The sequence below is a fragment of the Meleagris gallopavo genome, chromosome 7, assembly GCF_000146605.3.
Source record: "Meleagris gallopavo isolate NT-WF06-2002-E0010 breed Aviagen turkey brand Nicholas breeding stock chromosome 7, Turkey_5.1, whole genome shotgun sequence".
Classification (NCBI taxonomy): domain Eukaryota; kingdom Metazoa; phylum Chordata; class Aves; order Galliformes; family Phasianidae; genus Meleagris; species Meleagris gallopavo.
Genome location: NC_015017.2, coordinates 13,804,895 through 13,819,534, shown reverse-complemented (window position 1 = coordinate 13,819,534; position 14,640 = coordinate 13,804,895). Strand labels below are relative to the sequence as shown.

General features: G+C 34.3%; 2 protein-coding genes across 2 annotated transcripts in view; one reads left to right on the top strand and one right to left on the bottom strand.

Annotated features, from left to right (window-relative positions):
- Window positions 1-6,158, top strand: part of ITGA4 (integrin subunit alpha 4) — a 23,466-nt gene extending 17,308 nt beyond the window's left edge. Inside the window, exons 16-20 of the mRNA XM_031554183.1 lie at window positions 553-672; window positions 2,005-2,124; window positions 2,645-2,743; window positions 2,923-3,042; window positions 3,850-6,158. Of these exons, the coding sequence (XP_031410043.1) occupies window positions 553-672; window positions 2,005-2,124; window positions 2,645-2,743; window positions 2,923-3,042; window positions 3,850-3,942 (552 nt within the window). The 3' untranslated portion in view covers window positions 3,943-6,158. The remainder of the gene's footprint in view (window positions 1-552; window positions 673-2,004; window positions 2,125-2,644; window positions 2,744-2,922; window positions 3,043-3,849) is intronic.
- A 79-nt stretch (window positions 6,159-6,237) lies between these two features.
- The window catches only part of CERKL (ceramide kinase like), a 62,322-nt gene continuing 53,919 nt past the window's right edge, over window positions 6,238-14,640 (bottom strand). The window contains exons 7-13 of the mRNA XM_031554286.1: window positions 13,791-13,968; window positions 13,491-13,559; window positions 13,116-13,144; window positions 12,924-13,032; window positions 10,019-10,115; window positions 8,657-8,817; window positions 6,238-7,948 (exon numbers count right to left, since the gene is read on the bottom strand). Of these exons, the coding sequence (XP_031410146.1) occupies window positions 7,867-7,948; window positions 8,657-8,817; window positions 10,019-10,115; window positions 12,924-13,032; window positions 13,116-13,144; window positions 13,491-13,559; window positions 13,791-13,968 (725 nt within the window). The 3' untranslated portion in view covers window positions 6,238-7,866. The remainder of the gene's footprint in view (window positions 7,949-8,656; window positions 8,818-10,018; window positions 10,116-12,923; window positions 13,033-13,115; window positions 13,145-13,490; window positions 13,560-13,790; window positions 13,969-14,640) is intronic.

The following is a 14,640-nucleotide window of genomic DNA, read 5'->3' as shown; positions in this document are numbered from 1 at the left end:
TCAATTCACTCCTGCTATTAAGTAGCAAAGTGTATTTTTTTTTTTAATTTTTAAAAAAGAATTTCTGCATTGAACAATTGCTTGAAGACTTTAGTCCATCCATCAGCCTTAGTTATTTCATATCAAAACAGAACGTTTGTTGTTATGCAGAGCATACAGTACACATTCCTTCTTTTGTAAAACATTAATATTCATCAGTTAAAAATTATCGGCTAAAATAGGATACAGCAGATGCCTCATGTCTACCATGTCTTTATATATGCCTACAGTCATTGACTCAAATGAGCACAGAGTAACTCCACGACCCTTTCTGGCTTATTATATTTTCTTCTCCAAGTGTTCTGTATAACTCACTATAACAGAGAAGTGCACAAGTATGTTAGCTATAGTGAAGCAGGCTGGAGTGGGCTAGGATGATCTTCAGCTCCATATATTCAATAAATCTAAAATTAAATGTTATCTTTTTTTGAGTTTCTTGCTTTTTAAGAACTCTGTCTTCTGTCAATTATTTGATATTCAAAATCGAGCAGTGATTGTTATTTTTATTTCCAGACAACAGTTGGAGAATGCTCCTACAAGGAATATCCCAGAAACTGTAGTGCAGCAGAAAAAACTGGAAACATATTGAAGGATGTTGTCACTTTCTTTTCAAAGCCTGCTAAAAGACAAATGGTAAGATCTATCTTTTAGCGTCACTAGCAAATGAATGATTGTATGAATGAGTCTTAAGATGGTGGTATATATCTCGTATAATGAGGTTTCCAGTGCAGGCTTCCAAGGGTTTGTGCTGGGACCTATAATACGTTTGACATAGTTGTGATTTAGTGAAAGAGATGAGAACTGAAGGGAGAAGGTTGATTAACATCATTTCAAAGTTGGTATGGATGACAATCACCTATGACAAACTGCAGAAGTGTTATCTAACTGAATGAGTGGGCAAACTGAACAGCAGATGAAATCTGGTGACAAACTAAGAATTATGCATACAGGAAAAAGTACTTACATGAAGTATGCAGATAAATATTCATTACCTTTTCCAACAGCAAAAAACATCACCAAAGGCAAGCAGTACTCATGGTGGGACTTCTTAGTGGGGGATGTTCTGAATGCTAACAATATAAGTGAGTTCCAAGAGAGGTTATAGAAGTTAATGGGACTGAAAGTCATTGAATATTACTGAATAAACAGAAAATCATTTCTGGCTCAGGAAGCTCTCTACTAAATATAGTTGGAAGACTGAGAGGACATCACATGTGCCTGGCCTGTTCAGCTTTATCCCTGTTGGAGTTCAGATACTTGGTTGTGTAGTCCAAACCAGAATGAATTTCTAGTGTTACATTTTCAAGGGTTTGTTCTCACTGAAATCTCAGTATCCTAGAACTTGATAATAAAGTACAGCTTTAATATTCTCATCTTAAAAGAAACTTGACCTATTTAAATATTTTTATGTGAGGTTTTAAATAAGCACATTACAGGAATATCAAAGACTTCTCAAGAGTAACCCTGCGCTGAAGTATCAAAAGCATTTCTTTCAAATGAGGACTTAGGCATTGAGGTCTTGGATAAAGAATATAATCATGTAAATGCTTGCTTTTCTTCCTTCTTCAGAATTGGGGGAAATAGTGCAAGCTATAGCTAAATAGTTTTATATTTCTGATGTCGGGTATCATAAAGCCATTGCCATATCTCATTTCTGAAATAACTAAAAAGCCATCCATACAACCAACTCACTACAATTGTCATTTTTCTCTAAAAAGAACAGTCTTTTAAGAAAAATGATCTGTTGCATTCTATAACAATTAGTTTGTTGCCTTGTACTGTTCCTTCATCACCAATGATGAACAATTCATGGGTTGAGAATGAGAGGTATCAGCTGAAAGCTACAACCCTTGACCTTTCAAGAACAAGCATGGAGCTTTTGTTTTACTCATTTCCTGAGTGTCTCTAACATTAAGGATAGACAGCTGATAAACTCAAGCTTTAATCTTTCCCTTCCCTCTACAGTACTGTATGAAAAATGACAGCCTTTGCTTACAAATACATTGCAAGCTTGGAAACATGGAAAATGGAAAAGAAGTAATCATTCAGTTGCACCTGGAAGCTACTCCTTCACTTTTAGAAATGGTAACACGTGAATTTTTCATACTTGAGAGGCATACTTCAAGGCTTACTTGTATTTCTCTCCATCTAATTTCTAGATATTAATATTAGAACCTAACAACAGTAGATACTACATATTCTCTGTTTTCAGTTCTACATTTCAAGGTGATATATGAAAATGCAAACCACTTAATCTAAAACACATCTTTATCACTTTAATTTTTAGTATATATTACTTTGTCTATTCTGGCTGGATTATGTGGAATTTAATTCCAACTCGTAATTGTGGTTTCTAAGAAAAGCAGCATGGATTTAGTGTTGAGTAAAACCCAACCAGGCTTCATTCCAGGTTCTGGTACTAATTTATTTGGTGATTAGAAAAAGGCATAAAAACGTCATGTGTGTTTGTGTGAGATTCTGTTTTTGTGAGCAGCTGTGTTACCATTTTTGCTGGTTAAGAATTAACATGTTGAATTAAAAAAAAATATATATATATGTATGTATGTATGTATATATGGGATTTTATGTTGCTGTTTAAAATCAGGATGATGCATCTACATTGAAGTTCGAAGTAAGAGCGACAGCCTCACCAGAAAAGAACGCAAAAGTTATTGAACTACAGAAGGACAAGCAAGTTGCATATGTAAGAATTCTCTTACTGAATTTATGATAAAATAGTTAAACGAGGAAAGAAAAAGCATTCTATAGAGATTTATGCACAAACACTGAAGACGTTCATTATTTAAGAATGTAATTCATTTTCCCAGTTATTAACATCTTTTAGGAAAAAAAATAACATTAAACTTATTTTCCACCTTTCAGGTCTATTTGGAAGGAGTGCACCACCAAAAGCCAAAATACCGTGTCACTGTATTAATTATTGGAATAGGCTTAATAGCTGGTATTACCTTGTTTTTGCTTCTTTCACTTCTATTATGGAAGGTAGGTTTTCAGTATTTCTCCATTGTTCTCAAATTAGGAATTCACACTCTTGGAGGATCTTTGGATTCACCAATCCAGCTTAACGGATAAAATAATAATTTATTATCTGTTCTTTCTAAAGAAACATAACTCCTAATGTAGTGTGTTTTCAAAAATACTTATCCATTTTCCTTTGTTTTATCTTATACATATTCTACATTTTGCATTATTCAATACTATAAACCCCTTCCCAAGTTTTTTTTGCCATCTAATGATTTATGTAATTAATTTCATATAAATTGAATTGTTTTTGTGAAGTGGTGCTCCACATTTAACACCACTTGACACATGATCAGTAATTATCTACAAGATAGTTTCTTGTCAGGGTAAAATGATTTAAACTACTATATAAGTGCTAAAATATCCTGTGCACAATGAACTAAGAAAACAATGAAAGAAAAGCTGCTCTACCATGCAGTTAAGATATCATTAGTTAACTTTACCTACATGCAGACTTTCTCTATCATTTTTTCCCGGGAAGCGTACAAATGAAACAGATTAAACTGGAATGTCTTATTACCATTTCACATTTTTTAAAAACACTGAATTTTGTGGACAGTTCAGTCTGCTTGTTCTTACTCCTTAAGTCAGGAGAGCATTAAAAAGCAGCTCCTTCTTTTAATTGATGACTACCACTTGGTTAATTAGTATGACAAAACAATGACAAATACAATCTGTTCATAAGCACTATAGATAGATATTTTATTTTAGTTACACTGCTTAGATTTGATGACATACGTAATTTTGGAATTTGTTGGTGTATTTCAGATTGGCTTCTTCAAAAGGCAATACAAACCAGTCCCTCAGGACATGAATAGAAGAGACAGCTGGAGTTTTACAAGTGGCAACAAAGATGACTAGGAGGCCAAATAAAACTTGTTTTGAAATGAAGAATTTAAGGTTCGGGTTAATTCACAGGAGAAACACCAGTGAAACAAAAAGTGGTCATGAGTTCACTTACAAAACAACCTATTTCCTAGATCTGTATTGACATCTACATCTTAATGTTCAGTTATTTTTCTAATGTGAAAACGGTAAAACTATTTCTAAGTCTTACAATGATATTTGAAATACCATCTCTGGTTTCAAACAGACAGCAGAACACTAAAGATAAAGAGAATAATAATTACTTACTGGAATGAAGATGTCTCAGAATGTAAAGTGTGACCAATCCTGGAAAATAAGATCTCAAACATTAGCATGAGTTATCTTGTGCATTTTCAAGTTTCAGCAATCTTTTGATTACACATTCAAGAAGAAATCCTCCCTCATCCTGGTTTGGCAGTTTTGCAAGGGTACATTAGCTTAAACCAACAGAAGGACCATAACTAGAGTGCACAGACATAGGAAACAGCTATCAGAAGCTCTCTTGGGCTTCTAAAGGAAACCTCAAAAAGCTTTGGCTTCACAGACACAGCTCTGTAGTATTGGAGATACTTAGTCAGGCAAGCCAGAGCCAGGAAAGCCAAAGGTAGATTTACAACAGGGAATTCTGTGTGGTAGCCTGGACATGTAGCACAGAATCTTCTGTCAGCTGTAGAAAGAGTAATGTATAGGAGATCGTAAGTTGTAGCCATCTGTAACATGGTACTTGCAACAATGACAGAATGAGTTGTTTTGTCCTTTCCTCAAATACCAGTGCCATGATGTTTTGGACTTCTGCAGTAAAATATTTCTATGTGAGGGGTTTTTAAGTAAAATATTTATTTTTATTTATTTGAAGATTTTTTAAATAATACTTAGCATAGTAGCCTTTAGTACTATTATTCTTCCAGTATCTGAAAAAGACAGATGAGAAAACAAGAAACAAATGTACCCCACTGCACCAAAAGCCAACTGTACTGGGCCAAATTTTATCTTTAGATTGTCCACCTGAATGTATGTAAGAAGTCATTTGGAGAGTTAATGTGGATTCTTGTGAAGTTGTTAGTTAATAATCATCTAAAATGGCATCTTCAGAAGCAACTGAGTAGAAAGGCAAATGACTGAATAGAAACATGGTTTAAACCACTGATCTGCTACTACAGGAAGTTCTTCAGCTAGATAAGTTTGCACTGCCACCTAGCTTTGGTGAAATAAATAGTACAGTCCAGGAGAAAAAAAAAAAAACATGACTGCTCCCCAGTACAACTGCAGAATCTACATCATCAGTAACTAAATTTATTGTAACAGCAGTGTGTAATAAGGCCATTCTTGTCCTGACTTTGATGTCTTTCTGAACTGTAAGGAGAAACAAGTTCAACACATGTGTACACTTTGAAGCTGCACCATCATATGACACTTAGCTCAAAAACAGTGCATAGTGCCTTCAGCAAACACTTTTGCAAATGGGTTATATTTGGTGCCAGAAAATCCACATCGTCCACAGATTAGTAAGGCACTGGGGACCATTTTGTAATTTCCGTTCACTTAATTTGATGCCGAAGTTGTGGATCCCTCTAAAGTAACTTCTATCTCAAAAATCATAGGCAGTGTAAGGACAAATGAATGTGTATGTATTTTTATATATATATACAGTATAAATATATATGTATATCAAAAAGCGTGTGAAGAATGTGAAGAATGAAATACTTTCTTGCAAGTCTATGAAACATACTAGATGTTCATCTTCCAAATGGCTTTAGTGATTTTTTGCACTTTAACCAAAATGGCTTTGAACAGAAATTTGTTTGAGATTACAGCATATAAATATACCTCAAATGCTGGAAAAAGCATTAAAATTCTTTTTAGTACAAACAATGCAAAGAAATGAAACTAAAGCATTTTATTTATCTTTGAATTAGTTTACATAAGTCAGTAAATGTGATAATGTTGCCTTGGAATGCTTTCTATTCAGATTTTGTAATTAACATGTAAATGTTGGTTTCCTGTTCTTAAGATATGAAGCAAAAGATAATTCATTGTTAGAAATAAGGTTGACAAAAATACATGTACACTGTCTTAATAGTGGCAAAATTATAAAGCATCACTTGGTTTTACTTTACTAAAGAGAACTCCAACAAGTTGAGCATGAATGCTGTTTCTTTTGTAAGTTCTTTTGTTAATTTTCAGTTATGTAATAAAAACAGTTAAATCTACTACACGTAGCTGGAATATTCTTCTCATACACCTTTAGGAAGCTTAGTTTAAATTGTCATAAACATTAAAATATTTGGTGCAATACAGTATCAAGTACAGCAACGTAATAGACTACTCACTGTGAGTCAGAACAGCCATCAGCTGAAATGAGAGGATCCCACTGAACATCAGGAAAATCTTTTTCCCCATGAAGATAGCCCCAGAGTGTAGCTCAGAGAGGTGGTGTCATCTCCTTCCTCAGATGGCTTGAGATCAGTTTGAATAAAGTCCTGAGAAACCAGGGTTGACCTTGTAGCTGGACCACTTAGACCAGGAGATTGGGCAAGTGCCCTGTCAGTGCCCCATTCAGTCTGAAGGATGCTATGACCCTGCTCTGCCATCATTGCCCCAGTGCCAAGTAGAACTGTAGCTGCAGTGATCCTATAATGAATGCCTCTGAAAGAGGCATGTATACGTCTATGAATTTGGCTTTTACTACTGGCCACATTTGTCCACAGAAACTGCATGAGGTTTCCAACAAGTAACAGCTTGTTCTGAGAACACAAGTAGCCATCTGCAATACTTGTGTACCTCATTTACCACCAGTAAGAATTTTTCATGAGATTTAGAATGGAGTAAAATATACAGCTCATGTAAGTCTTGAAGACACAGATCCAACGTAAAGGGATTTAATGAAATCTTAAACGACTGGATTTCACAGTATACTGAACTACTTACAGAACAAAGACTTGGAGCAAACCTGTGCCAGCCATGAAACAACGTTGCTTTCACACCATTGTGCATCCGCCTTTTTTATAACAATTCATAGACAAGTGAACAGAACCACATGCTTAGGCCTATGGCACTGCAGACAAACCCACCAGGTTGCTACTTTGCATCATCTTTCTGGAAACTGGCTCTTCCTTTGAGAATCTGCTCTTAATTTGCATTCATCTCAAATAATTGTAGAAAATATTTAAGAAGTCACCTAAAAAAAATAAACACTTACTTATAAAAATATTTATGTCCTTTAAGATAGTTACCAAAATTTGAGTCAATGAGAAAAGGTTATTTATCACTTTATTCTCAGCAACAGCAAAAACTAGTCTTAATATTGTCAGCTCTACAATACATTAAATATTTTAATTTTTTTTTATTTTGTACAATGAGTAGTCTTTAAAATACCATTCATCAAAGAAATTACAAGTCACCATGTTCTTTTCTATTACTGCTTGACTAGAAACCAATTTGAAAACAAACATTAAGGCAACATTGTAAGTGATACCTAGAACTGGAAATACCTGATCTATACTTTGCGACTATTCCTCAGTGTGAGGACCATCTTGTCTCCACTCACTAGTTCTGCTTGAACTGAGTAACCCGACAAAATGGTAACAACAGCAAACTCAAAAATACTTCATATTAAATATACTGTAGAAGTCTGAATAATTTTAAAGAAAACAAAAGACTTTCCATCTATTCTGACAGATCATTTCAGAACCCAAAATTTATTAAAGAAATCATTTAATCATTTTTTCATTTTTTCTTGTTAAGCCTAAGTCAAATATAACTTAATAAAAATATATAACTTGATAAAAATTTTAAACTAGAAATGTAATAAACATCCTTTCTATTACAACTGAGTTCAATAAGTGCAAGAATGGGATGTTAGAAAGAAGAGCATACAGGTGTGACAGGGACTTATAAAGAACATTCAGTGTATCCCTTCTAGATGCAATTGCATGTTGCTTTGGAACTCTCCAGATCATCAGTGTTCACTCCATAGAGATTAATAAGTTGAGGATGTACCCTGTGAAGTGAGGAAGTCAAACTATCAATTCCACCAAGTCCTGCAATCCGTGCCTTTTTTTTTTTTTTAACAAATATACATAAAGTGCTATATGGAATAAAATAATGTGAACTATATTGTGACATCTCCTACAAGGTCATCTCTAATCTCTACAAGCATATTATTTTCTCAGTCATCCTATAATGAAATCAGTCTTCTATAGCTCAGACTATGTTACTCTGACCCTGTGCACACTGCAGAAAAAAAAAAACAAGCCACCTCACATTTATTTTTACAGCTAATCCTCCAATTTCTGTGTATTAATTAATATTCTTTCTTCGCTCCTACATATGGACACTATTCTCAAGTAGTGCCAAGTTTCTCACGATTGAACAGCTATGTTTTTATTAAGGTTACAAACAAGGCTTTCCAAGCACACCCAAATAAGTCCTCTCAGACTCACTGAACTTCACATTCAGCTGTCCTCTTCTAACAAACAGAAGAGTAAAGTAAAATGGGCTAAAAGGAGCTGGAAGGCCACGGGGGCCATAACCCTTTCCAGAGATATGCACAAGGCAATGCGGCAGAGACCCTGCACAGCAGGATACAAAAATATTATTCTTAAAGTATTTACAATCGCTTTTGGTGTATTTGTATATATATATACTTAAGATTGCAGTGCTAGTCTACTACAGGAATATTGTCCATAAATATAATACTCAGCCTTACCGAACATGAACTTCTGATGCTTCTACTAAGTCCCCATCTATATTCCAAGGGTAATTTTCTTCTGCTGCAGTGGTATTTTCTTTGGCATCAAGCCCACTTTTGATTCTCGGTTGCACTTTTACTTCTTGAACTGTGTATGTCTCAACAAAGGGAAAACTGAACTAAATCAAACACAGGCATATGTTAAACAAAGATGAAAGCTATAGGTGATACTTTGCAACAAACTGGATTACATGAAATTAAAAAGCTTGGGGATGTTTTTGCTTCTTAATTGTATGAGAACCCTTAACTCTATAAGTGAACACATATAGAACGCATTGTGTATTCCAACTAGCATTCATAGACTACCTGCTATTTCTTATCCTAAATAGTGCCTCAGTGAAAAAAAGAAAAAGTGCAATATTCCACTTGCATTCTTATATCAGACTTGCTCAATTTACAGATGAGGTGGTATATTTTTCACATGCCAAAATGGCATATGCTCTCTGAATACATTAAAGTCCATGGAATTTTTTTTCCTATCATTTATCACTGCCAGTGATCCTGTCCTCAAGTCTCAAGTGAGGCTCTAGCATCTAACTGTAATTTTTAACTACAGAGAAAAGCAAAGCCTTCTTCCTCCAAGAGCGTAACCTATGACATAATTGGAAAACACAACCTGTTTCCTAAAAGCACCTATTAGTGCTGTCACACGGTACTGCCACCACCTCTATGACAAACTCTGACTGCTCAATGATTATCTAATCCAAGCCTGGACCTACCTGAAAAGTGAGTTCACATAACCCTGAAATGTTTGAATGACTACCACGATGTTTAGGCTACATATGGGGTATTTAGGACGACATTTATGTTTAGATGCTTCATTTCTTCTTAAAAAAAAAAAAAAAAAAAAAAAAAAGAACATGATCACAGTTTTTATGTGCAGTTCTATAAATATTCATAAATAGTTGGAATATATATCTGCTAAACTCAATGGTGATAATCTGATGCTGTCAGTGTAAGGCTCAGCAATCCGTAGATGTTTTGGACTTCACCTATTTCTTACAGAGGTGCATGATGTCCTCACATCTTGATCTCTTACACAAGATTTAAATACAGCATGCATTTTCTCTATTGTGCTTTATTCCCATAAATTGATGGTACTTCAGAAATACAATTTAAACCACAACAGATGGGCTGAAATAGGCTAATCGGTATTAGTCTAGTGATTTAAGAAAAAAAAAAATCAGATAAAAAGGGGGCTAATGTATTCTGACAGGAAGCTAAGTCTCCTTATGAGGATGCTAACATTAACTCTTCCAGCATGTCTACCTTCACGATTTACTGTTCTTTTTATAATCACCGGAATGAAATTAACAGTACCTGATTTTTTACACTGGCATATCTTTTCAGGTGTTTTATAAACTCAGTTCGGGAGGTATTCTGTACAACAATCAGAGCCATGCTTCCATTATTTAACCTAAAAAGCAGACAGACTTAGTTCCCCAAAGTAAACACATAACTGGAAGTTTAACAGGCTTACAGGTGCAAGAGCACATTAATAAAATAATTATAATTTAAATATATACTTTTAAACAAAACAAAATAAAAACTCCACATCTTTATAGATCAATTAAAATGATGCAGTTGAAGTTATTCAGCATCTCTGTACCTATAACATACACGGAAGAAATTTTATTTCTTTATCAATACCTATAATTTATTAAATGCTATGCATATTCAAATAAAAATGCTTTCCTACTTAACAGCAGAATTCTTAAACATCACAAATTTGTTTTTACACTTCTCTCCAACAAAGTATGATGATTACCAGAAATGTTGTGATTAACTGTTCCCATGACATGTGAAGTACATACCACCCAGTGCAGTTAGACTCATTCAGCTCACCATTCACACTTCACCTGCCTTAATGAACATCCAAATCTTAACCGTGCTGCTATTCAAACCCTCTTAGAAATTCTCAGCAGAGTTCTACACTCAACATGTTTCACATGGAATGAATAACTTAAAAACTGAAGGGAATCTTGTACAAAAGTGTATACTGGAGGATAATCAAGAAGAAATCCTACAGTGCAGATACTCATTGGTGCTAGGTACCTACTTGCAGTGATAGTTAGCACTTTTAAATTTGGGTCAGACAATGAGCTGGTACTACTTCACAGGCTCCTTAATGCAACTGTATCCTGTCATAGAAACTAGCTGCCTGAATCTCAATGCAACCATTCCTAAGTCTCATTCAAGTTACAGAGAGCAACTATCTTTCAAAAAGTATGTCTGGTAAAAATGCCAATCGCTGCTGAGATTGTATTTTATATATTCAGAAGATACATTTATTCATTCGATAGGAACAATTAAGAAATAGGTTAAGGTCATTTGAAAACAATACTTTCCAGCCCACCACTACATATCTCCCCACTCAGAGCTTCCTGGCTGTTTAACAACTGTAATTGGAACATTCTCAGACTACAATAAAGCACTACCTATAAAGATAACTTATATACAGCCATGGAACAAGTCAGATGGCATTGCATTATTTTACTGATTTAGAAAACAAATTTTTCTAGTAAAATTGAAAGAGTTGCCTCCTTATCATGTTTTTACTAGAAAAGACATAGCAGGTTACTGGAGAATGCATTTCACATAACAGCATTTTATTTTCTGAGATGATTAACAATTCTCTTTAATTCTTTTGCAAGTCCAATCTGCAGTGAAGCATGACACACTCCAGATTTAGGCTAGTATAAATAGAGTTGCAATAGTCAAAGCATTCATTCATCTTCAAATGTCTTCACATAGCAAAAAAAGAAAAAAAAAAAATCTCATGAGAAAAAACAGATCAGAGTGAAGAAACCTAGATGTACTTAGCTGACACTACGATAACGGATTTTGCATTTCAAGCAAACAGTGCAACATTTGTTTCACATGTTGAAAAGCTTTACAGTCAAGATATTATTGACTATGAGAAATGGAACAACTGTCTGAAACATTTACACTTCCCACCCTGCCAGATAATTTCATTTCTATGATAATATTCAAGAAAGAACAAAAATGGTATACAAAATAGGGGGATCCACTAAGCAACTCTGCTGAGGGAGAAACAGGCTTATTCAAGCCTGTAATAATTGCATGGAATTGTCTTAAAATTCTGTATCACTGAGGAGCAGGTGTCATAACAGATGGAAAGAAAAAGCAAAGCTAAAAAAGACTATTCAGTTCTTGTCAGAAGGTTTCTGCTGACTGAAATATAACAGTAAATGCTGAACAGAGATACTTTTCCTAAGTTTTCCTAGGAGAGGAAAGCAGCACAGCACTACCTTAAAGAATATGCACCTCAGCAGGACTCCCCAAACTAAGAAAAATTCTCCACAATATCTTTTTCAAACACAGTTATTTTTAAGTCCTTTTCAATAAGGCAAATCCTACCAGATCAGCAAGCAATTTGGAAGATAAATATCTAACAAGTCTTAAGGCGTATTCATTTTCACTAAAGATAATTAAACAAAACAGGCTCATTCCATAACTTTTATGAGTAGTAATGTATAAGTAGTAATATATAATGTACAAGAAAAGTTTATGAATTCTTATTTGAGAGAGTGTGTTGAATTTCACGTACAACTATGAAGTTCCTACTTGCTATTATTCTGCTTTTAATTGTTAACTGAATAAATCAGCTATGAAGATTTTTCACCTGATAGCTGTTTGAGCACCACAAAATATGCTGTCAACAATGAGCCAAGGCAAACTGAATAACTGTCAACAACCAGATTACATGCACATTTGTTTTCAAAAGCCCTAAATATAAAACTGCATTTCCTAAATTTGGCAAAAAATAAGGCAAAATACAAGTGTGAATTTCAGTTCTTGACAGAAGGACTCATACTTCATTGCTCCTGACTGTAAAGCAGAAGACAAATGGCACATTTATACTTGAAAAAGTAAACCAAAATCTAAGAATGAAGTTTCTACATATAGCCAGTACCTATGACAGACAACTGCTCGATGACTACTACTTAAGTCGGACTTGCCAACTAATTTAATCACAGCAATTATCTACTCATTATTCTAGTTAGACTACTTGACCTTATTTGCTTGATCCTAAAACTGATTACAATTCCTGGGATTATCAAGTCTGCCGCAGTCCACATTCCCTCCCCTGCTCCATAGTCTAGACTACCTAAACACAGCCTTGTATTCTTGGAAAAGCCAAGGTCTTAAGGTAAGATGTCAGAATTTATAGATGTGACTAATTCTTTAAACCTCCACTGACCTCGTATTAGGTGCCAAGCCTCTTGGTGCCATTGAACACAGACAAGGGATTGCCATAATGCTCACGTTCAGGAAGTCACCCTGAATTTTGTGCCATTGATCCTTGTTACCTAAATATAGCAGAGTAATTCATATTATTCCAGTTTAACCACTCACAGTTCATTTTTAAATAATCATAAAAGCTAAGGCTCACCTTTTTTTTTGTTTTTCCCTTTCTTCTTTCTACAAGGGTGAAAAAACATGTAGGGAAAATAACTTAAAATAAATTTAGCACATATAAATAATATTTCTTTAGAAAAAAAAATGTTTCACTGGAGGACAGAAATAATGGAACTGAAAAACACAGGAATATTAAGAGAAATTCTGCTTTGTAATAAACCCTCTGTAGTCTCAGAGACAGAGAGGGACTATTTTACAAACTGTGCAAGTTCACAGTTGTCAAAATAAATCTTTTTCCTTTTAAGATTTTATTTTACCTGATGATTAAATTTGAATTTGCACAATTTTCTCTTCAACAATATATCTTTTTTTTTTTATATTTGGGATTGTTTGACCCAGTTTTACTTACTTGTCATTCTCATAAGAGTCTTCCTGTGGAATTTGTAGAGGTAGAAATGATAATTCACATTTCTCTGTCCTGGAAAAGTATTTATATTTAGTGTAATATTTACTGTAATCCAATTTTCTGACTGCTAGACAAACTTTTATTCAAATTAAAATGATTTTAAGGAGATGCTGAATATGACAAATTTAGCAACCAACAGATGATAAGTCAAGACAGCTAAACTACTGTTGTCTATATTTTCCCACATTCATTATTGCATATTCCTCAAGAAATAGTAGAAAAATGTAACAACTTATGGCATACTTGAGATCTGCCAGTGTTTTGATAAAAGCAAAATCCTTTCGCTGACTGGAGGGCATCCAACGGTTCTTTTCAGCCAAAGCTAGAGTCCTTGCACCAAAACCAAACATAGCCGAGAACCCAAAACGCAAAAGCCTGCTTGGAGAACTGAAAGTACAGGCATCTACTGGTTGAATATGACCTAAAATATCAAAGACAAAGATCAGAAATCAAGCCAAACATAACTTACTATTTCATTTTCACCTGATTTAACTGAGAGAAAGATCTGCAGAATATTCTCTCCTTAGGAAGTCAAGTTTTACTAATGAAAACTGGAATCAATTCAGATATAATCAAGACTGTACAAGTACTCATTTCAGAGAACAATGTTCAGGAAGCTTCAAAACGTCAAAATTTTTATGGCAAAATTCCATCCAACCCATCAGGCAGTACATAGTGTGACTTTCAATTACTATACAAAGAAAATGTTCAGTTGCTATATAAATACATTTATGTACTATATTTAAGAGTTCCTGAACTCCTCCAGTGCAATGTTTCATCATTACAAGCAATTGGTGAAATGGTCACAAATGTTTTTACAGTTACAGAACTAAGACATCTAATTTTGTTCAAAATAGGGTATATATATTTTTTTTCTATGAATGAATCTGTTGTTTCCATTATGTTCACGGTCTCCGGTTTAAAAAGACAGTTTCAGATTTTGTGTATAAACTGTAAGTTTTACTATCCAGGAAAAGGAATCTTCCATTGCTGACTGTAAGGTCTAGAAAACACATGTTCCAGATGAAGCTTCCTTATCCATTATTCTCTTTTTGAAAAATTATATATGTATTTTTATATATAATGTATCCTA